We start from the raw sequence: 22,737 nt of genomic DNA, 5'->3' as shown, positions 1-22,737 counted from the left end.
TGTGCAGACGTGAGGCCTGGAACTGTCCAGGCCACCCCCTGCCGTGAGGCAAGGCAGCTCACGGATGAAGGCGGCCTGTTGAGGAACGCAGGAGCAGGGGAGGGAGAGCAATGGGCCACGAGAACATATTTCAGTTGTGCTGGACCCGAAGCCAGACTTGCCCCCAGAGTTCCAGTTGCGTGAGTCAAAAACGTCTCATTGGATTGTTGCAGGCTTGAGTTGGGTGTTCTCTTGTGACTAGAAGATTCCTTGCTCGTAGTGACCACATCTGCAGCATTTTTGAGATTCTGGGTAACGTTTCAGAGGGACCTTGCTAAATCGGAGGCTGTCCGGGCAGTCCACCCGATGAATGACCCCGGGTCCTGTGAGGCCTGCTGGGAAGGATTAGGAATGCTCTGCTTACAGAACAGAAGACCAAAGAGAAACAAAGCTGCCGTCACATACTCAGATATCATGTGGAGAAGCAGTAATTTTGTTCTTTGTGGTTCCAGATTGTTTCAGAACTGGAACCAGCGTGTGCCATCATCACGAAGCTTGAATTCAGCCACACATAAAGAAGGGTTGTCCAACTCTTTGAGTTTCCCACAATGGAAGGGGCTGTCTAACGCCGGGTTCTCTTCCCCTGAAAATCCTCTTTGGTAACTGGCACGTGAGACTTTGATAAATAGCAACAGAGATTGGACGCTGTCGCTACTACTTGGTATGAAACATTAGGCCACATGATTTCTGTGTTTCTTCCAGTTCTGAAATAATATGATTTTGTGCTTCGTGAGGCATCAGAAGATGTACTTATTGTGAGACCCGTGGGCCAATTGTGAAGCCTCTGGGACTGTCAGTTTCCTTATCCATAAAAGGGAGAAAACAGTACTTTGCCATTTGATTTTCGTGAGCCTCGAATTTATGTGTATGAAAATGCTTCAAAAGCCAAAGCACTACGCAGATAAACTGGTATTACCATTTCCTGCATTATGAACTCCCAGTTTAAAGAGTGTGGTCAATTCCTTAAAGTTCTGTGTTTTAACCTCATGCGTGGTTTAAGAAAAAAGAACAGAAAAAAGTGATGGTAATCCAGATAAACCTATTTCCACACTCCCGGTCCACCGACTTCTCTAATTTCTGTAATTGCAAATTCTGGTGAGTTTGGTATTTTTTAAGGATATAACTTTGGAAGTTTCTCGCTGAGTGCTATGACTTGGAGCCGTCACTGAGCCAAGTGTATATTTTTAGGGAGTCAGAGCTGAACTGTGATCTAGAATGGGTCATTCTAAGTCGCATCAAGACTCACAAATTGGTAGGGGCGCCTGGGTGGCTCCGTCGGTTAAGCATCCAGCTCTCGATCTCAGCTCAGATCCTGAGCTCAGGGTCGTGAGTTCCAGCCCCGTGTGGGACTCCACACCCGCCCGCCCCCAAAAAAGACTCACAAATTGGGAAGTGATCTTTTCTTATCTCTGTAGGAAGGAAGGCTGTGCATGGAGAGGCCGATCTTCCAATTCACTAAAGCCCCACCGCCCTCAGCGCCTCCTCCCCCTTTGTGTTTGCTGCCTAGAGACCCTGGGGGCACACCGCTGATGCAGGGGTGCCAGTCTCTTGAGTTAGGTCTTGAAGAGTTCATCTGGCCCCCACAATGGGCCAGAAGGCTAACCCAGCATGCAGAGTGGATTCTGAGCCCAACCGTTCCCCCGGCCACTTCACTTTCAATGGAAAGGAGACGTCCCCGTCTGCCCTGCACTTTTCAAATGGCGTGTTGGGAACTGCCCTTCCAGGGCTGTTTTGCATTTTGGCTTCTCCTGGATATGCCAGCACCCGGCCGTTCAGACCGTGCCATTATCTCCTCTCGTGAACACTGCCGCTTTGTCTCCTGCCTTATCTTGCCTTTAACCCAGCACAGAGTGGTCACTGTGTCCTCCCGAGGCCGGAGCCCCTTCTGAGTGTTAGGGGGCTTTTGTTCGGAGGCCTTCTCCCGTCTGGAGCACCGTTCACGGTGGCCGTGGAACAGTGTGACTATGTGGGAAAGAGAAGGATGCAGATTTCCAAGTGTTTTAAACTCTCACCCAAGCTGCTGAGCAAGTGGAGTGCAAGCAAAATTAATTTGGCATTCTGAGTAAAAAAAAAAAACGGGGGGGGGGCAACATGAAGAGAAGACAGAAAACCTTCATGCTGTTACCAAAACCATCTCTAAATGTGGACCCTGCTGTTTGCTTTTAGCGAAGGCAGCAAAATGAGCAAGTAATTTGGTTCATTAGTCTGTGCAGGATTCTTTTGTGCTTTTTTCCCTCCGTTTGGTTTGCAAAGGAGTTTGCGTTAAGTTTCATATGAGATATACGAATCTCTAGAAGACGCTCCACTGAAACTCCCCACAGGGTAGTCTGGCTGGGAAAAAATTACTTGTCTGCCACAGGCGAGGTGGGGCCCGAGATTTGATAACAAGACTTAGTTAGTTCCTTGTGGCAGTGCCTCGGCTTCCTGTGTCGCCTCAGATTTTTTTCTTTTATCTCACATGTTCTAAGTCCAGGGAACAGCGCTGCCCGTAAAATCAACTGACTGCTGATTACCTGCTTCCGCGCTGTATTCGCAAACATTCCCATTTCTCTTTCTTCATTCTCGTTATCCGAGTAGTGTGTGCGCAGGTTAGAAAATGAAACAGGACAGGAAAAGCAAAAGTGCTGTTGCCCTATACCTTCTTGTTTGTTGTCTCACTTCTCAAAGTTAACCACTTACAGGTGCATAAACTCCGTATTTTTTTTTTTAAATAGACTTTTAGAGCAGTTTTGGGCCCAGCAAAATTGGGAAAGTGCAGAATGCCCCCAGAACCCCATCCCCCCCACAAGTGTGCACAGCCTCCCCTCACCATCAGTGTCCCTCACCACAGTGGCCCATTTGTTAAAACTGATGTATTTACGTGACACATCACCGAGAGTCCATGGTGTACATTAGGGTTCACATTCTATGGCCTGGACAAAAGTATCCACCATTATGGTATCGTACAGAATAGATTCACTGCCCTAGGAATCCTCTGCGCACCCCCTATTCGTTCTTCTGTCCCCCCCAACCCCTGGCAACCACTGATCCTTCTACTGTCTCCATAGTTCTGCCTTTTCCAGAATGTCAGATGGTTGGAGTCCTACAGTATATTATAGCCTTTTCAGATTGGCTGCTTTCACTTAGCAATCTGCATTTAAGCTTCCTCCCTCCTTTTTGTAGATTCATAGAGCATTTCCTTTTAGCACTGAATAATACTCCATTGCCTGGATGTATCACGGTTTCTCCATTCACCTCCTCAAGGACATCTTGGTGGCTTCCGTGTTTTGGCAGTTATGAATAGAGCTGCTGTAAACAGCTTTGTGCTGCTTTGTTTGTAGACATGACTTTTCAACTCATTTGGGTAAATACCAAGGGTTGCAATCGCTGAATCATGGCAAGAGTATGTTTAGTTTTGTAAGGAACTGCAGACTGTCTTCCCCAGTGGCTGTACCACTCTGCATTCCCACCAGCAATGAATGAGAGTTCGTATTGTTCTGCAGCCTCATCAGCGGGAGGTGTTGTCAGCGTTTTCGATTTTAGCTGCTCTCATCGGTGTGTAGTGGTCTCTCGCCGTTGTTTTAATTTGCAGTCCCCTAATGACACGTGGTATGGAACATCTTTTCATATGCTTATTTGCCATCTGTGTATCTTCTTTGGAGAGGTGTCTGTTCAGGTATTTTGCCCATTTTTAATCAAGTTGTTCATTTTCTTATTGAGTTCTTTGTATATTTTGGATAACAGTCCTTTCTCAGATATGTATTTTCCAAGTATTTTCTCCCAGTCTGCGGCTTGTCTTCTCATTCTTCTGACATAGCTGTTTTTTGGTTTTTCATATTTAGACATTTTGTTGACTCCTACTCTGACAGATGAGGATTTAACTCAACTTCACCTCCTCCTAGAGTCTTAATATCACTTTTTTAAGTTCCTTTCTTGGTTACGTCTTTTATTTCAGTAACGTTTTCCATCTTTATTTCTTGTTTCGTCAATTGTCTATAGTATCTTTGGTTCTCCATTTGCAGGATGAGGGTGAATATTATTATACACCAAACACAGGGCTCAAACTCACAACCCTTAGAGCATGAGTCACATGCTCGACCAACTGAGCCCACTAGGCGCCCCTCTACTTTAACTTTTTTTACTAGCTGGGATAATATTCCAATGTTCTATAAAGTCATCCTGCATACTTTGTGTATAGGTTAATTGAAATACTATCAGTGTAATTGAGACTGTATATATATATATATATATATATATTCCCTGCAGAGTAAAGCCATATGTTATGATTTTGTGACTTTTCTTATGCAACTTCTTATTTTTTTCACTGTTTTTATTATATCCTCATTTTTTTTTCATACTCTTCATCCAACCAAATGTTCTTTCAGAGAAACTTCCCCTCGGAGGCACTTTATCCTCTTGGCCCAGTTTGGATTTGTTCTCCAGACTTGCTTTGTGGGTATCATCTTGAGACTTCTCTTAACTGGTTTGCTCTGTTAGAACCTCGCTCTCCCAGGATCATTCACCCTCTTTCTCTTTGGTTAACTCCTTTATTTTCCGGGAGCACATCCTCAAATAACTAGGGTGTTACAGTTTAATTTTTTTCTGAGTCTTCATAGGTTTTATTTATTTATTTATTATTTTTTAAAGATTTTATTTATTTATTTGACAGAGATAGAGACAGCCAGCGAGAGAGGGAACACAAGCAGGGGGAGTGGGAGAGGAAGAAGCAGTCTCCTAGCAGAGAAGCCTGGTGTGGGGCTCGATCCCAGAACGCCGGGATCACGCCCTGAGCCGAAGGCAGATGCTTAACGACTGCGCCATCCAGGAGCCCCTGAGTCTTCATAGGTTTTAAAATGTATTTTCTACCTCTGTGACTGGCTTATCATTAGGTTGGGTATAGAATTCTGGTTTGGAAATGGTTTTCCCTCAGAACTTTGAAGGCATTTGCTTTGTTGCCTCCAAGAATTCAGTATCGCTATAATGAATGATGATGGCAGTCTCATACTCACACCCCTTCCCCAAACTTGTAGGCATTCTTGGTGTTCTGAAAATTTATAGAAGGTGTGCTGTACCTTCATGTGGGTCTTTTTCATTCATTTTGGGTGACATGAGTTCTGGAGACTCAATGTGAGCTTTGGGGGATTCTCTCACTTTAGTTCTTTGGGAATTTCCTCCACTTGGTTTCCACTGGTCTGTATTTCTGGACCTTTTTTTTTTTTTTAAGGTTTTATTTAGTTATTTAGAGAGGGAGTGCTTGCGCAAGTGGGGGGAGGAGCAAAGAGAATCTTAAGCAGACTGTGCACTGAGCACCGAACAGTACTTGGGCTCTCACTGTCACAACCCTGAGATCATGACCTGAGCCAAAATCGAGAGTCAGACACTTAACCGACTGAGCCACCGAGGTGTCCCTAAATATGTTTTTGAGGTTCCTTGACAAGGGGAACCTGAAACGTGATCGGTGCCACTGCCGAACATGGATAAGGAGAATAAAGGGAAGAAGGAACAGGTAATAAAGTTAGCTGCCACTGAAAGGTTGAGACAGATGGAAACTGAGGGGAGAAATTAAATTTGACAATAAATACATTATTGAAACCTTTTGAGAAAAGTGATAGTAAAGAATATCCTAGTGGTTTAGATTCTTAGAGCCTGAAGGAGTAAGATCTCTTGTGTTTCAGAGGCAAGGCAGCAGTTGTGTGGTACATGGAGACGGTGAACTTTCATTTCTGTCTGTCCTGCCGAACAGGTGCTCTGTGAACTCCTGTAGAAAAAAGTGAAGGATTAATCATTTATTTCAGAATGTCACCATTTCCTTCATCAGCACATGGCAGAGACGAGACCTACCAGAGAACATCCCAGGTGTACCATGTTCTTAGGGTAAGATAAGGAAATTAAAAAGGGACTGAAAATATTTTATTTTCAGCTCATGAGAATTACTACTTAAGACAGTCATCTGATCTATGACTTAAGCGGTCGTTCTATCATTTTAAAAGCACTTTTTATTCTTTGAGAAGACCTATTTTACCTACTCTCTTACCTCGCTGTATATTGCTATGATAGGATTTTCCTCTTCTGGTTTTTTTAATTTTATTTATTACATAAAGGTAACTGTACAAAAGAAACAGGAAAATTACAGCCCAGCCAGCTTAATAATCAACTGTTCTCAATATTCCATGTACTTTTCTGGTGTGTGTGTCTATGAATACAGAGTTTGATACACCTGTGGTCAACCACGATATAATTTTTTCATTTGGCATTTTATTTTATTTTTTAAGATTTTTATTTATTTATTTGACACAGAGAGAGAGGGAGAGAGAGCACAAGCAGGGGGAGCGGCAGGCAGAGGGAGGAGCAGACTTCCCGCTGAGCAGGGAGCCCCATGTGGGACTCGATCCCAGGATCATGACCTGAGACCAAGGCAGATGCTTAACCGACTGAGCCACCCAGCATTTTAAAATGTAACATATCAAGCACGGTGGTGGTTTTTTTTTAAATCATATTAGTCTTCCCAATTATGAGGTGACACTTGCTTTTACTTTAACTTCGTGTGGTTAGACAGCCGGCCTCAGTAGGAGCAAGTAATGGTCTGGTGTGAGGATGGGGAGAAGACCCGAGAAATAAGAGTGCCAGCTGAGCCGTTCCTGTTCCATCGGCTCCAGGCTTCCGGTCACCTCTGCGCCCCCTTTGCCAGGTATATGCGTCAGGTGGTGTGCCCCTTTGCAGGGTTCCAGGATGTGTTGTTCAGCAGTGAGGTTTCCTCACACACAGTACTTGAGGTGAACGCTGGGTAGTTGGAACCTTCTGACTGATTACATTCTGAGCGCTAGGACTCGCCCGCTGTGTCCAGGACGAGGGGCACCCCTGCTGCAGACCTGCACGGACCCGGGGGTGGGGGGTGAGCCACCGTGCACCAACCTTAGTCTGGGCCGATGGTGAGTTTTCACAACACTCTCTACACTTAACCTCTCGTAATTAAAGCTTGGGAAATGTGTACAAAGCTGGGAAGAAGCTTTCAAAAAAAACCTTAGGAAAACAATAATACTAGTGACTTTGTTCAGGGCTGATGAAGTGTCAGAACGGATATAAAAAAGAACGGATGTGGTAACAAATACGACTGGATCGTGTATTTCACAATGCACAGCTGGATGTATTTCACAAATGTATTTTGACATAAAAAATTCCTTGTGGTTTAGGTAAGGTGCAAGTAGTAACACCTATGTGGCAGCAGAAGGGGGGCGTTCCCCTTGGGCTGGCAAGGATGACAGAGTTGATCTGTTCCGTCTGGGCCCTGCCCATCTTCACACCCGAGGAATGGTTGGAAAGGAGGCTTGGCTCCAGTGGCTGTATAAGGAATGGCCAACGGCTCTGTGATAATCAGCGCGGGACCCTCCCGTCTGCCTGTTCTGACGAGAGTTACCGCAGAACTTGAGTTCATCTTCCGTTTTCCTTAGGGGCCCTCGCCAGGATTACTTCATTCTAGAGAACCAGCGTCACTAAAACGTTTTATTGCTGAGTGATTGCAATCTTCATTTTACAAGAATAAATTAAATAAATCCTTTCTTCCCCAAGTATTTTCTCCATTAATAGGATGCAGGTCGGGGGCGCCTGGGTGGCACAGCGGTTAAGCGTCTGCCTTCGGCTCAGGGCGTGATCCCGGCGTTCCGGGATCGAGTCCCACATCGGGCTCCTCCGCTATGAGCCTGCTTCTTCCTCTCCCACTCCCCCTGCTTGTGTTCCCTCTCTCGCTGGCTGTCTCTCTCTGTCGAATAAATAAATAAAATCTTTAAAAAAAAAAAAATAGGATGCAGGTCAGACACTTAAAAGTACTAAGTGTGTATCATGGTACTCTTAGCTTTCCAGTAACTTAGTTTGGAAAAGTTACTTTAAAAACCATAGCTTAGCCTTTATTTTTTTTTAATTTCTTAAAAAGATTTTGTTTATTTGAGGGGAGAGCATGAGTAGGGGGAGAGGGAAAAGCAGACTCCCTGCTGAGCACAGAGCCCGAGGTGGGGCTCAATCCCAGGACTCCGAGATTATGACCTGAGCCAAGATCAAGTCAGCCGCCCACTCGACTGAGCCACCCAGGTGCCCCCAGCTTAGCCTTTATTATGTCAAAGTCGTAAAAAAAGCACTTGACTGTTAGACACAGCAGTGAATGCCATTGGCCTTCACATCCTCACCTCCGATTTCAGAATGCTCAGATCACAGGTGCTCCTTAGAGGTCCTGGTGGCAGGCTTAGGGCTCCTGGCCACGTTGGGCTCTGCTTCCGTCCTTGTGGACTGGGGCTGCTGCTAGTCTGTGCGGGCATTCCCCCACCACCTCCTACCTTGTGGAGCCCTCGGGATTGGGGACTCCTTCTAGGGTCCCTTGTTACTGGGGACCTTCAGCCTCACGTGCAGGTAGGTAAGTCATAGCAGTCAGCCTTGATTCATCAAAGGGTCTTCAAGTTTCTAAAAGAGGTCCACAATTTTCATTTACACTTTAACCTCTGAGGTGGGTTTCATTTCGAGAGCATATAGGAGACTGATGTCTGGGTTTTCGCAACCAGAATTTTTTTTTAATATTGTAACGTAATATAGATGAAAATAGAAAACAGTTTCTTACCTTACGTTTCCCATTATAAATACTCTAAATTCTGTATCATTTCCATATTGAGAAAATCCCTTTAATATTTAAAACTGTACCGTAGATACATGTGATGTGTCCTCACCCCATTTATTCTTGTTTCTGTGAATACGAATAAGCACACAATTTCCACCTATGATAAAAGCAGTGTGTCATCGGGTTAGATTAGTCCTAACTTGGCGTTATTTATGTGTCGTGATTTCTTAGTCAAGATTGTGTTCATTCACAAGATGTTGGTGAATTTTCAAAAATGTTTAAGAAAGTCAGGATGAACTTGCATTTGGTCAAAAGGCTGTTGTTCGGTTGCCAAGGTTACGGTTCAAATGCATGAAGCTGCCAGTTCCAGAAAACCCAATTCAAGGTGACGTGGATGAAGGGTATTTGTTGGTTTGTGTCATCGGAAGGCCAGCTCTAGGCTAAGCTGCAGGGTGGACTGATTGGGTAACTCCACGGTGCTACTAGGAATTTGGTTTCCTTCTTTCTGTACTCTGCATTCACTTCCTCTTGTGATGACAAGAGGTTGCAGCCATTCCCAGACTTATATGATCCCTTACTCATGTGTAGTAATGTTTTAGGAGCTCACCCAGAAAACCTCTCCTGCTGTTCTGTTGACTTCGGTTGAGGGATGTGCTCAGGCCTTGAACCAGCAACTGTGCTGGGATGCAATTACGAGGAGGGGCTCAGGCTTGGAGTCCAGCTTCCCCCAAAGTATAGGGCTGTGGGGAGAGGTACAGAAACTCAATCAGACCCAGATACTTATCTAGACCCGGGGGGGGGGTGGAAATGAGTAAAGGGCAACGGCCACCCTCTTCACTATCCCATGTGAGCTGAAGTCACTTGGGTTTCATTTATAAAAATGCCTTGTTTCATTGGCTTCTGCTCCTTCTGTCCTTAGGGGCTGTGACAACAGCCAAACGGACAGGCATTCCAGCTCCTCGAGAACTTTCAGTAACTGTCTCAAGGGAGAGAACGGTGCCACGAGGTCCCTCCAACCCCAGGAAGTCGGTGTCCAGTCCAACTTCTTCCAGCACACCCACCCCCACTAAGCACCTGAGGACCACTTCCACGAGACCGAAGCAAGAGAATGAAGGCGGGGAAAAGGCCGTGCTCGAATCCCAAGTTCGGGAACTTCTGGCAGAAGCCAAAGCGAAAGATAGTGAAATTAACAGGCTTCGAAGTGAACTGAAGAAATGCAAGGAGAAAAGGACTCCAAGCATCGAAGGAGCTGACGCTTCAGACTCCAATCTAGATGGAACGTCCACCTCGCCAAGTGACTCAGAGCCTTTGATAAGAGCTCTTGAGGAGAAGAACAAGACTTTTCAGAAAGAGCTTGCAGATCTCGAGGAGGAAAACCGGGCCTTGCGGGAGAAACTGACTTACCTGGAGCATTCCCCAAATTCAGAGGGAGGCGCAAGTCACACCGGTGAGAGCAGCTGCCCAACATCCCTAACTCAGGAGTCAAGCTTCGGAAGCCCGTCTGGACCTCAGCTGTCGGGTGAGATCGAGGAGTACAGGAACAACATACACGAAAATGCATTACGGACGTCGGACTCTTCAAGCAGCGACGTTACCAAAGCTTCTCTCTCCCCTGATGCGTCCGATTTTGAGCACATCACAGCAGACACCCCCTCCCGGCCCCTGTCTTCCACCAGCAACCCCTTCAAGAGCTCCAAGTGTTCCATCGCTGGCGGTTCCCCGAACAACGTGAGCGAACTGTCCCTGGCTTCCCTCACGGAGAAGATACAAAAGATGGAAGAAAACCACCACAGCACGGCCGAGGAGCTGCAGGCTACTTTGCAAGAATTGTCAGACCAGCAACAAATGGTGCAGGAGCTGACAGCCGAAAACGAGAAACTGGTGGATGAGAAGACGATTTTAGAGACGTCCTTTCATCAGCATCGGGAGAGGGCCGAGCAGCTGAGTCAGGAAAACGAGAAGCTGCTAAATCTCCTACAAGAGCGAGTGAGGAATGAGGAGCCCAACGTGCAGGAAGGAAAGATCCTTGAGCTGGAGCAGAAGTGCGCAGAAATTCTTGACCAGGGCCGCTTTGAGAGAGAGAAACTGCTCAACATTCAGCAGCAGCTGACCTGTAGCTTACGGAAGGTCGAGGAAGAAAACCAAGGCGCCTTAGACATGATTAAACACCTGAAGGAAGAAAACGAAAAACTGAATGGGTTTCTGGACCTGGAGCGACATAATAACGGCGTGATGGCCAAAAGTCTGGAAGAGTGTAAAGCTACGCTCGAAGGGCTGCAGGTGGAAAATGGGTCGTTGAAGGCTCATTTGGAGAATGAGAAGCAGAAAGCTACGGAGACCAGTCCCGTGGGGCACACGGCAGAGGGTCGTGAAGTTCAAGAAATGTTGAGGGTCGCTCGGGCTGAGAAAGATCAGCTGGAGCTGTCTTGCACCGAGCTCAAGCAAGAATTGGTGAAGGCCCATGGTGAAATTAAGCATGTTTCGAGCCTCCTGGCCAAGGTAAGGAGATACCTCTGTGCCCCTGTTTGCTCATTCTTAGCCTTCCCCTCCTTGACCGTTAGATTCACAGAGCTCAGAGAATCCTTTGCTCAGCCAGTTTCACTCCCGAATCCAGCATTCCAGCTTGAAGATCTGTTCCATTCCAGACAGATTGGGGATACAAAAATGAAACACCCCAATTTCTGACTAGAGGCAGTTCAAAGTGTGGCCGGGATATAGTGAATCAAAGGAGTGAGTACGATGCAGGGAGAAAGAGTATCAGAGAGGACAGCTCAGAGTCCAGTGCCACGGAGGAACACCTAGAATGATATGGGACAGAGGAAGGTAGTGCAGGAGGGCTTCTTGGAAGAGGTGGCAAATAAGCTGAGTCTAACTGGCTCAGAATGAGGGATAGTTATCCATATCAGTTAGCATGCTTTGGGCTGCTAGTAACAGATAATTAAAATCATCCCTAATTTCTCTACCAAGTGATAATATAACCGCTATTTTGGTGTTTTCTTTCAGATTTATGTATGTGTGTGTGTGTGTGTCCCACAAGTTAAAAAAATTTTTTTTAGGGGTGCCTGGGTGGCTCAGTCGGTTGGGAGGCTGACTCTTGGTTTCAGCTCGGGTCATGGTCTCAAGGTCGTGGGACTGAGCCCCACGTAAGGCTCCCCGTTCAGCTGAGAGTCTCCTGGGGATTCTCTCTCTCTCTCTTCTGTCCTCCCCCCCCCCCCCGCTCACTTGCACGTGTGTGCACACATGTGCTCTCTCTCAAATATAAATAAGTGTATTTAAAAAAATTTTTTTAGACTCATCTTGTACGTACTTTTTTAATTCATTTTTTTCTTATAAATAAGTGTTTTTGTAAAAAAATTTTTAGACTCATCTTGTACATACTCTTTTTTAATTCAGTATTTTCTGAGCATATTCTCAACATTATTCTTTGAAACATGATTTTAAGGTCAGACAGTATTCTCTCATATAAATATTTCACATGTACTTTACTGGTCGCCTGTTAGTTGAACATTTATATTCTTTTCCAGTCTTTTGATATTGTAAAGACTTTTTTTTTTTTATATATCTCAGATTATTTCCTTGGGAAAAATTCCTAAACATTGGCTTACTGTGTCAGAGTATGACCATTTTAGAGGCGCTCGATACATTCATCCAGTTTGCCCCCCAGAAATACCATCTTGGTTTGTTCCCACCAGCAGATCCGTGAGAGTGCCTGTTTCCCTGAACCCCTGCTGGTTGATTGGTATGGAGTCGCTGGGTCATTCACATCTGGGGTTCATTGCCTCATTTCTCCTCCCCTTCTTCACTGGGAAAGATCTTTCCCAACCCACAGTGAAATTAAATGATCACAATTTCATTTTTTAAAATAATCCTTTAATCAGTCTGGAACTTGGTTACATGATGAAGATTGCTGGAAATTCTGTAATATTCTATTGGCTCACAGCAATGCCAGGAAGGTATGGACAGGTGGCTTCCTGTTTCCCTGTTCCCTCCAGGTGCTGGGGCTGTGCTGTTAGGGCTCCCCTGGTGAGAGAGGATGAAGCCACTCCCCACCTCAGCGCAGGGTTGTCACCGTTTAAAGAGACAAGTTGTGCCATGAGCTCACAGGGGATTTTTCTCTACGGCTTCATCTGCCTTCAGATTAGTCTGTTGCAACTTGATTCTGGCTTTGGGCTGTCTGACGATCTGAGGGGTAGGTAGTGTTAGGAGCTGTTTGTTATCATTGTTGGTGTTCTAAATTTACAGCATCTTACTGAAAGTATGGAAGCAACCCCGTTAGAAGGTACTAGCCAGGTGCCATCTGAAGTTTAAGGTGGTAATTGTAGCTTTACATTAAGTTTTAGTGTCTGAGAAATTGGTTCCCCTCCATCACTGTTGCAAAAAGCTTGATCTCCTGGGTGACCTTGAAGTCCCCCCTCAGTCCTTCATCTGTCTCTTTGTATTTCGATTGACATTACATTAAATATACGTGTCACCAAGAAATCATTTAGTATCTCAAGACGGTAGCTTCACTTTTTCTGAACATGAAATTATATATTCATTACAGAAGGTTTGGAAACTACAGAACAGAAACCTATAAAGAAGAAAATTAATATTACCTTTAACCCCACCACTTGGGGAAAAACGCTGCTATCATTTTGCTGTGTGTCTTTTCAGATGGTTTTTTCGGATGTTTTCCTGGTGTATGCACGTTTGGGCACGCATGCAAACTTGTATCAACATAATTAAAGTATTGAATCTTCTTATTCAGAAGGATAGAGTATGTCACTCCACAGTCCTTGACTACAAAGACCCAGCTGAATTAGTTTATCAATTCTACTGTTAATCTGTTTGCTTAATGTGTTTCTACGTTATTAATCCTTTTGTTCTGCTTTTTCTACACTTCCTTGGTTTCTTCTTAGTATTTTGAGTAAAATTCTGTGTTTGTTTAAGTCTGTCATTTCTTGGTTGATAATGAAAGCATTTAAAGGTACGAATTTGCCCTTTATTATTGCTTTAGCTACAGGAAGACAGTAAAATTTAGAATTTTCTGGGACAAACTGAGTCTTATTTGGAGAAAAAGAAGAAAGGTTTGCGTTCTCTGTGAAGTACGAGGTACATTTATGATTTATGTTTTAAATCAAGCTGTTAATTAAGTTATTCATATATTCCATATTTTTATATTACTTGCTGATTAGAATGAGCAGACGTTTGTCAGTAGGATGAAAGAGGCTCTAGCTGGTATTCTGAGGTAAGAGTGTGTGAAGCACCATGTCACATAGAGTTTCTTTTATACGTATCAAGATCCTAGGTCTGTAATTTTGTGCTGTCTTTTTTTTTTTTAAAGCTTTTATTTCTTTATCTAAGAGAGAGAGCATGAGCCAGGGGGAGGGGCAGAAGGAGAGGGAGAAGCAGGCTCCGCACTGAGCAGGGACCCCGATGCGGGACTCGATCCCAGGACCCGGAGATCATGACCTGAGCCGAAGGCAGACGCTTAACCGACTGAGTCACCCAGGCGTCCCTAATTTTTCACTGTCTTACGTGTACAGGGTCACTGATCTGTAATTGCAGTGGAGTTGTGATTTGTCCTTTTCTGTTACCTTCGAAAAGGTGAAACCCAGACTTTCTAGGCTGACTGGAAGCTGATTGTAGAAGCCTCAATGCAAAATATCAACCAATCCACCAGCAGCCATGAACTCAAGTTATAAGATGTAAGGGGCTCATGCCCCCAAAGAAACAGGAGCACTTTCAGCACAAAGCTATCATGAAGGATGGGGAGGTGGCGGGTTGGTAGGTGGGAAGCGTGGGTCCTCCTGACTTAGCTAATGGTTCAGTCTGTGACCTTGGGCAGGCCCCCCTGTGCTGCACAGTGCTGAATGGAAGTGTGGTGGTGGAGGGATCTTGGCCTTGTGTAAAGGGAGTGCCTTCGACATTTTATCAAGGATGTCTCTTGTAGGCATTCGTGTACCTTTTATTGAGTGATACAAGTATTTGGTGCTTTTTTTTTTAAAGGCTGGAGAATGAATTTTTCTACATTTACCATGGATCTTACACATCTGCTATCATCTTAGAGTAGTTTTTATGTGATCATGACGGTTTCTCTGCTTTAGCTTGTGAATGAGGTAAATTACAGTCGATTTTCTAAGGTAGTCTAGTGTTAAATCATCTCTGCATTCCTGGGGTAAATCCTAATTCTTCGGTTCTCAGTGGTCTTCCCAGACATTTTTGCATAGAACTTTCACGTTTAACCGCCTTAAGCAGATGTCAAGGTGAGTGTCCTGTTCACCACCACACAGTTTTCTTGGTAATAAATAACTTGTACCCTTGAGTTCTGCATTCATCCACTCTAATTCTTGGCAGAAGGTGAATATTATGAGAAAAGAGCAAAATCACCCATTTACAGAGAGAAAAAGCAATACCGAATCATCCTATGATCTGGTAGGTGGAGTAAGTCTGTGCAAGTTTCCAGTTTGGCTAAGTTACCTAAGTGACTCAGATACTGTGAGAAGAGCCTCTGAAAAGCCTTAAAATCTACTCTTTTAGGGGGACGAGGGGAATATAGGGTAGATCAGTTCCTCACACAGTAAATGGAAAATTGGTAGGACATTTACAATCATTGTGATTGTTTTGGGGCTTTTTATTCCTCTCCTTTCTTTGTCTTCAGCTAGTATCTCCATTCTCGTCAGCTTCTCTGATACCCAGCACAGACATTTTGCTGGCAGCTTACTGTATGATTATGAAACATGCCACCGTACGACTTTGAGGAAGGGTCTCCTTTCCACAGAGTCCTGATGGCTCGGCCTCCTGTAAGCCACACACACGGCCGCCCCAGCCAGCAAGCAGCATGTCGTTGCATGGGATTCTTGGTTTTCCGGGCAGTAATGCAATCCAGGTTTATGTTTTTCTGACGTTCAAATTTTCAGTTGTCCGGGATCTTGATTTCAAGTTAGAATATTTTTATAAGGCTTGAAACCCCCAAGTTTTAAAAGAAAATATTGATTTCTTTTCCCCTAAGGTCAAAAGCGTATAGGTGGTATCCTTAGAGATTTAGTTCTTACTATAGAAACTCAGGTGTCTCTTCCAGAGGGGAAAGGAGATTATAAAGGAACACTTGCTGTGAGAGGCAGGGGAAAACTAGGGGTACCGTAATCCCTGTGTGACCAGTATTGCTCACCAGGCCTAACTAATTAGGGGGTCCACTGGCCACAAGTGGCAAAACCAGAATTTGAGCGAAAGCTGTGACAAGGACGGGCCGTCAGCTCTGTGGGGTCATTGTCCCCGAGGCAGATCAGCCAGGATCACTTGTATGAAAGCCCCTGCCGTCCCTGGCATCTGGGAGGAGGTCAGTATTGGTGAATCTGTGTGGTGGAGTTCAGGAGAACTTAGGGATCACTTCCCCTTCGTGCATCATGCACTGGGTACTCTTGGGAGGGTCGGTCAGGGTTGAACTGTTCAGGCTGAAGACATGGACATTTCAGTGGTCTTCAGCTCAGTTTTCCCATTCTCTCCAGTGTCTTTGGCTGACAACAGTGTATCAGTGCTCTGAGCGGAGCAGAGCCCTGGGACTTCGTGCTGGAAAGAAGGCAATAAGAAACTTGTGTGGGGGCGCCTGGGTGGCTCCCTCGGTTAAGCGTCTGACTCTTGGTTTCGGCTCAGGTCATGAGCTAAGGCTCTGAGCTGCGTGTGGAGACTGCTTAAGATTCTCTCCCTCGCCCTCTGCCCCTCCCACCCCCCATCCTCCACCCCCGCCCTGCCTTGCAAGTGCTCTCTCTCTCTCTAAAAAAAAAAAAAAAAGAAAAAGAAAGGAAAGGAAAAGAAATTTGTGTGGCAGAGCCTGTTTTCCAGCTTTCCAGAAGAAGTCAAGAGGAGACCCTTGTCCACACAGCTTGGGGAAAGGCCGAGATGGGCCATTGCTCCGGGACTGTGCCTCAGGCCCCAGCCGGCTGGAGCTTAGAAGTGTCCTCTGTAAAGTCAGAATGCCCTTTCGTCCTTTATTAGGTGAGACATGACAGTCATGTGCCCCAGGACACACAGCAGTCACATGTCCCCGTGACTGCTGCCTCCCTCAGTTCCCCCCTCCCCCTGCTCTTGCAACCTTGTGCAGGGCGGGTGGGAGCTGAACGTGAGGGTTTGGCCAAGAGACATCCGATGTTTGAGTAAGGGTCGTATTGCCAGTGGGACCAGACCCACAGGACCTCCCTGCGCCTCTGTGTAACTCAGAGGTGGGGGCACTGCTTCTCCCCTGGACCCAAGTGTGGTCTCTCCCTTTCTGGATCTCCTGGGCTGACTCCCCTTCCCTTCTGGGGGGCGCATTTTTCCCTCTAGACATGTTAATATCTTTCTTGACGTTAGGCCTGACCACCATTCTTCCCTTAACTTGACCTTAGAACTTGTCTGCGAAGCCCCAGCATTTGTCTCTCCTGGGTGAGCCCCTCCATGAGCACTCATCCGAAAAATCTAGAAAGTTCCCAAAGTGAAATACAGATTTTTACCCTCTTCTTTGAGTGTTGTATAGCCATTTTTCTTTTTCCATAACAAAAGTGTAAACTAAATTAGCATGTTCTCCTTTCCCTTGGCACAGCAGCATTGCAAAAAAAAAATAGTTCAAGTCTTGACCAGCATGAATGAAACATGGCTCTCCATCAGCAGTATATATTCAGAACAGGGCCAAGAATTAAGCAAAAGGAGTTTTGGAGGAACCAAGTTAGATGTAAAAACAAACACAACAAAAATAACACATTCTGACTCCTGGTGAAGTTACTCAAGCAATCACTCCAAGTTTATTCACCTCCATGTTACATACAGCTGACCCTTGAACAGCACGGGTCCTCTTCTTATATGTGGGGTTTTTCCCAGCAAGTACAGTACTGTAAATGTATTTTCTCTTCCTTACGATTTTCTAAATAACCTTCTCTCTAATTTCCTTTATTGTAAGAATACAGTGCGTAATGCATCTCCCGTTACAAAATATGCATCAGCCCACTGTTGATGTTATCAGTAAGTCTTCTGGTCAATAGTAAGCTATTGGTAGTTAAGTTTTGGTGGCATCAAAAGTTAAGGTTTAGTAATGTCATGAAGTTTTGACTGTGGGGGGGGGGGGAGATTGGTGCCCCCTACCACCCCTTTCCCCGTGTCGTTCAGGGATCAGCTGTGTAATTTTAACATCATGACTTCTTCTATATACTAGGTATCCAGGAAATACTTGTTGAATAAGTGAATGAATGTTAGAGACACTTGCAACCGAATTAGGAGACAGGCTGCTCTAATTCTATCAATATAACTAATATTTTAGTGCTTTATATGTGCTGGGCACTCTTCGACCCTTTTGATCATTTAATCTCATTTAATCATCATAACTTTATGCGAGAGATACTGTCGTTATCTAATTTTTTGCACCTGAAGAAACTGAGGCAGAGAATGGCTAGGTGACTAGCTAATTGATGAATTGACGAAGGCCAGGGTTTGATGCTGGGTCTGACCCCAGAACGCCTCATCACTGGTGTGTGCTGCTTCCCAGTTACATGGCAATGAAGAAGAGATAGAAAAACATTTGAGGCAGACCTAAGGACTCGAACACATGTAGTCTTAAGGCCAAAGCCTTTTGGTCGGGGGCTGCGAAGTTAAGCGTCTGCCTTCGGCTCAGGGCGTGATCCCGGCGTTCTGGGATTGAGCCCCACATCAGGCTCCTCCGCTAGGATCCTGCTTCTTCCTCTCCCACTCCCCCTGCTTGTGTTCCCTCTCTCGCTGGCTGTCTCTCTCTCTCTCAAATAAATAAATAAAATCTTTAAAAAAAAAAAGCCTTTTGGTCGGAAGAAAACCACCTTTCAAGTCTCAGTGAACGAGGAGAATTTTACTTGATTAGAACACAGTAGAGAAATTCATAGTGAACACCTGAGTCATCAGGACATGTCCTTTTGTGTGATTTACAACCTGAATCTTGAGGGGAGTAGGAGGTCACTGGGGGAGCTGGCGGGGTGGGGACAGCAGGAATGTGGCCGGAAGAGAACATCTAGTTCTCAGGCCAGAAAGGTTGGCCTGACCCTGAAAGTGAAGCCGGTAGTTTCCAGTGGCTGGGAGTGTGGGACCCTCAGTGATACCTCTTCCTCAGTTTCAGTGTCTGACAAGCCAGGGGAGAGGTTCTCGCCCCGTCTCCCTCCAGGCCACCCTGCTGTCCCTGCCTCCCCCATCCTGGAAGGCAGGAGACCGGGCTGAGCCCTGCAGGGGAGCCCCGAGTGGTCTCTGCTGCCATCTGCCTCTGGGACTGGCTCTAACCAGTCCCAGGTAGGACTGGGGCTCCCCGGGGAAATTCATTTGACTGTTTGTAATACGATTCTGCACACCCCGTTTCTAGAACAAGTTGGGTTTTTGAAGATGAGAGGTTGCCCTTGGCGTGCGTGATAGTGGATTCTTTTTTGAAAAGGAGACATTGGAAATCACCTTACTGGTTGTCTGATAGCGCAGTTGTTGAACCAGAGAACCAGCCGGCGGGAAGGCCAGTCACGTGGACGGCAACCTAGAACTCGGAAGGGTCATGGAAGTACAAGGTGCTGGCCCTAGCTCCCTGAGAAATTGGATTGTTCTTTTCAAGTGGCTTAACTTCTCCCTCTCTCCATTTGTTAATCTGTAAAATGAATATAAAAATACCTGCCTATTATTACCCAGCAAGCTCCTACAAGCAGAAGTTGCGAAGTTACTTAAGGGTTTTTGTTCTTGTTGGTTTACATAAAAGAGCTTTCTGGAATATATTGCTAAACTTGAGAGAATGATTCCCAAATTAAGAAGGAAGAATGGGGTGTGTGATTTGAAACAGTGTACTGACTGACAAGTTCACTGGCCCCAGCCGTCTGCAGCGCACATCACAGGGGCCCCTTCCCACTGCCATGCTTACCATTCGGTGCTCGCGATCGTGACAAGCCAACACGTGGGAAGTAAAGCGGGTGGGGGCCCGTGGGAGGACAGCAGCCTCAGCTGCACCTGGAGACCCTCTTCAAGGTGCTCATCCTGCTGGTTCCCTGGTTACAACCCCCCAGTTTCACTCCCGACCCACAGCAGTCCCACCCAAGTAACATGCGTGTTTCTAGACGCCAGGAGAGCGGGCCCTCAGCCCAAGGCTTCCCTGACACGGAGCCCGGCCAGCTCTGCAGAAAGCCACGGTCTGACTCAGGAGGCAGGGCTCACAAGCCGCCTGCCTCGGCTGCTTTTCAGATGCTGTTGGACGTCAACCTTCTCGTACCTAAAACACGTTGCCTCCTTTCTCCTTAAAAGTCCTCTTGTGTTTATTAGGTCCCTATCGTCAGGTCAACGACTTGCGCTCTGGATCACGTGGTGTAGACTTCTTGGACTTGTGTCCTCTAACGTTGCATACCCTGCTTCGGTGGGCAGAGCTGGGCTTTAAACTCCGGCAGTCCGGCTCCGGGCTAGCCCCCTGGGGGTCCCATGCAGCAGCGACAGGGCAGTAGGCAGCCGCGCACCTTTGTAATTGACATACCAGTTTCGCAGAGCAGTGCGCACCGTCAAGCTAGGGGTGTGCTCCCGTTCTTTCCCATGCTGGTTCTCTCCTTCTTCCCTCCCTCTTTCCTTTCCTTCCTTCTTTATTTATTCCTTATCACAAGGTCCCAGCTGAGAAGCAGTGCAATCCTGCTGTCCGGCATCTGTTCACTCGGGGGTCCCCCGTGTGTCTGACGCTGTGTAGGCACCAGGGGTACAGTGGTGAAGAGAGCAGACGGGGTCTCTGCCCACAGAGAGCTTGCAGCCAGAAGATTTTACACGTTAGATGCAATGGTGAAAAAAATTTCTTGTATACGGCGATGCCCCCAAATCTAGGAAGACATGTAATAGGTACCAGGCTTCCATTAATTGGTAAATATGTAGCTATTTGGTAACATGAATGAAAGGACTATAGAAAAGGAGCATAGTTCATACTAAAATAATTGGTATATTCTGAGAGCAGAGTACTATGAAACATTTAAAGTAATGACAGAACATTGTGGATATCAGTGTGGATATCACAAAAACACGGTTAAAAGCAAGTTTTACAAAAGCCTAAGAAGTATAGTATAGTCCAGGACAAAAGCATATTACCATATAATATAATGCAGTGTAACAGTACACTGCAAAAGCATAATTATGGTATAATATGATTTGTATAAAAATTTTAAAACGGGGTGCCTGGCTGGCTCAGTCAGTGAGGCATGTGACTCTTAATCTTGGGATTGTGAGTTCGAGCCCCACATTGGGTGCAGAGATTAGATTACTTAAAAATAAAAATAAATAAAATAAAAAATTTTAAAACAGGACAATATTGTATATTGTGGGCACATTCATAGGCAGTAAAAGTGAAAAACCGTTCAAGCAACAACCACACACCACTTTTGGGATAATGCAAATTACTCTCTGGGGTGGCAGAGAAGGTTGGGACTCTACTAAATCCTGTTAAAGTAAAAATATGTAGCAAATGTGACAAAATTTAGTCGCTTGAAGTCCGTTTGGGCACATGGTTATCTTGTCACTCTGGGTGATTTTCTGTGTGTTTAAAATGTTTCATGATTAAGAATTGAAAAGTTGAAATGAGAGCCTGGCCTGTGCTGCTTCTCTGTGTCTGGTGCATGCCCATGTTTCCTGGGCTTTCAGCTGGTGTTCTGCGTCACATTAATGTCGCATTTCTCCGAAGAAACGCTATAACCGCTAGAAGTTTATGGCTGGATAGATTTGTCGTTTGCAGGGAATCAGGGGCATTGTTCCTGGATCCCCAGCAGAGGGCGCTGCTCCATAGCAGATGTGAGGAGGGCAGCGTCCCGCCCACAGCCGGGCCCCTCTCCGGGCGCAGTACCAGAGCCTCCCAGGGAGGCGCTCTTGCACCAGCTGCAGGACAGAAGGGCAGCTATCTACCTGCGGCTTTCTTCCTGCCTCAGGGAGGGACACAGAAGCCACCATATTTGGCCGTTTGCAGACATCACGTTTCTTTGTGTATTTTTGGCCTTGGCTATTCCCGGGGCTAAGTATACAGAAATGATTCCAGGTGTAGCACATGCCAAGAGCTCCCTCTGCCGCTGCCTGGGTGAGCCTGACGCTGATGGGTGAGGAACTCTTTCCTGCTAACTGACCCCGAAACCTTCTGTTTATTCTAGGTGGAAAAGGATTATTCTTACTTGAAGGAGATATGTGATCATCAAGCAGAACAGCTGAGCCGAACCAGCCTGAAGCTGCAAGAGAAAGCGTCAGAGAGTGACGCGGAGATTAAAGACATGAAGGAAACCATATTTGAATTGGAAGATCAGGTGGAACAGCATCGCGCTGTCAAGTTGCATAACAACCAGCTCATCAGTGAGCTGGAAAGTAAGTGGAGCCCTGGTCAGACGTGGCTCGGGACTGAGCAGGATGCAGACCGCATGCCCGGGAGGGGCTGTGAGAATGTCTGCCTTCCGCGGGCGTATCCGGCAGTCTCGTAGGAAGAATGGCGGTCAAGAAAGGCAGAATAATGAACCTCTTAAACTGGAAGAGTGGGTGGTGTGGAAGGACACGTTGTTGAACGCGAGTCAGCAGCACGGGGTGGTTGTGAAAAAGAGCAAACACATTTGGAGTGTCAGGTATACTGTCCGTGAGCCACCGCCCGCGCTCATCGGGTATCGACAGAGCATTGTCTTTGGGATCTGATGGGGAGGAAGATGGGTGACAGATGGTCAGATGGATTTGAACAACGTGTGCTCTTGGGCTCAGGGAGAAAACAGTTCTAGCATGTGTCCCATTGAAGCCAGGATATCAAGTAACTTACACGTAACAGCCACTTCATTACTGAAGAGGCTCCAATATATGGCTTCTTTATGAACTCATCGTTCGTTTTGAATAGGGATTGACATTAAAAGGGATTAGTTAAACATTGCCTGCTTTGTCCAAATAAGCTTTATGAAGTTATCACATCTAATGTGTTTTGCTTTTGTCACAAAAGAATTAATGCACAGAGCTTTGGGAGACACTAACCATTGCTAAAAATAGCATGGGTGGTTGCCTGAAAAGTTCCCCGACTTGTATAGCCCATGCTCATTATTTGTGGAATCCATCTCTGGGGATTCACCTGCTTGCCAGAATTTATTTGTAACCCCAAAATCAACACTCACAGCACTTTTCATGTCATTCGCGGACGTGTG

The 22,737-nt window shown here is 45.9% G+C and overlaps 1 protein-coding gene across 8 annotated transcripts in view; it reads left to right on the top strand.

The window, feature by feature from the left end:
• The window catches only part of SPECC1 (sperm antigen with calponin homology and coiled-coil domains 1), a 257,749-nt gene that overhangs the window by 150,328 nt on the left and 84,684 nt on the right, over nt 1–22,737 (top strand). For 7 of the 8 annotated variants that reach the window (XM_045778245.2, XM_045778240.2, XM_045778241.2 and 4 more), the window contains 2 exons: nt 9,537–11,116; nt 21,721–21,928. In XM_045778245.2, coding sequence (XP_045634201.2) covers nt 9,537–11,116; nt 21,721–21,928 — 1,788 coding nt within the window. The remainder of the gene's footprint in view (nt 1–9,536; nt 11,117–21,720; nt 21,929–22,737) is intronic. The other variant, XM_087867665.1, reaches the window with a different exon arrangement.

This window comes from Ursus americanus, chromosome 14 (assembly GCF_024610735.1).
Source record: "Ursus americanus isolate L20-20 chromosome 14, mUrsAme1.1.p, whole genome shotgun sequence".
Lineage (NCBI taxonomy): Eukaryota > Metazoa > Chordata > Mammalia > Carnivora > Ursidae > Ursus > Ursus americanus.
Note: the sequence above shows the minus strand (reverse complement) of the source record. Positions and strands in the feature narration are given on the sequence as shown.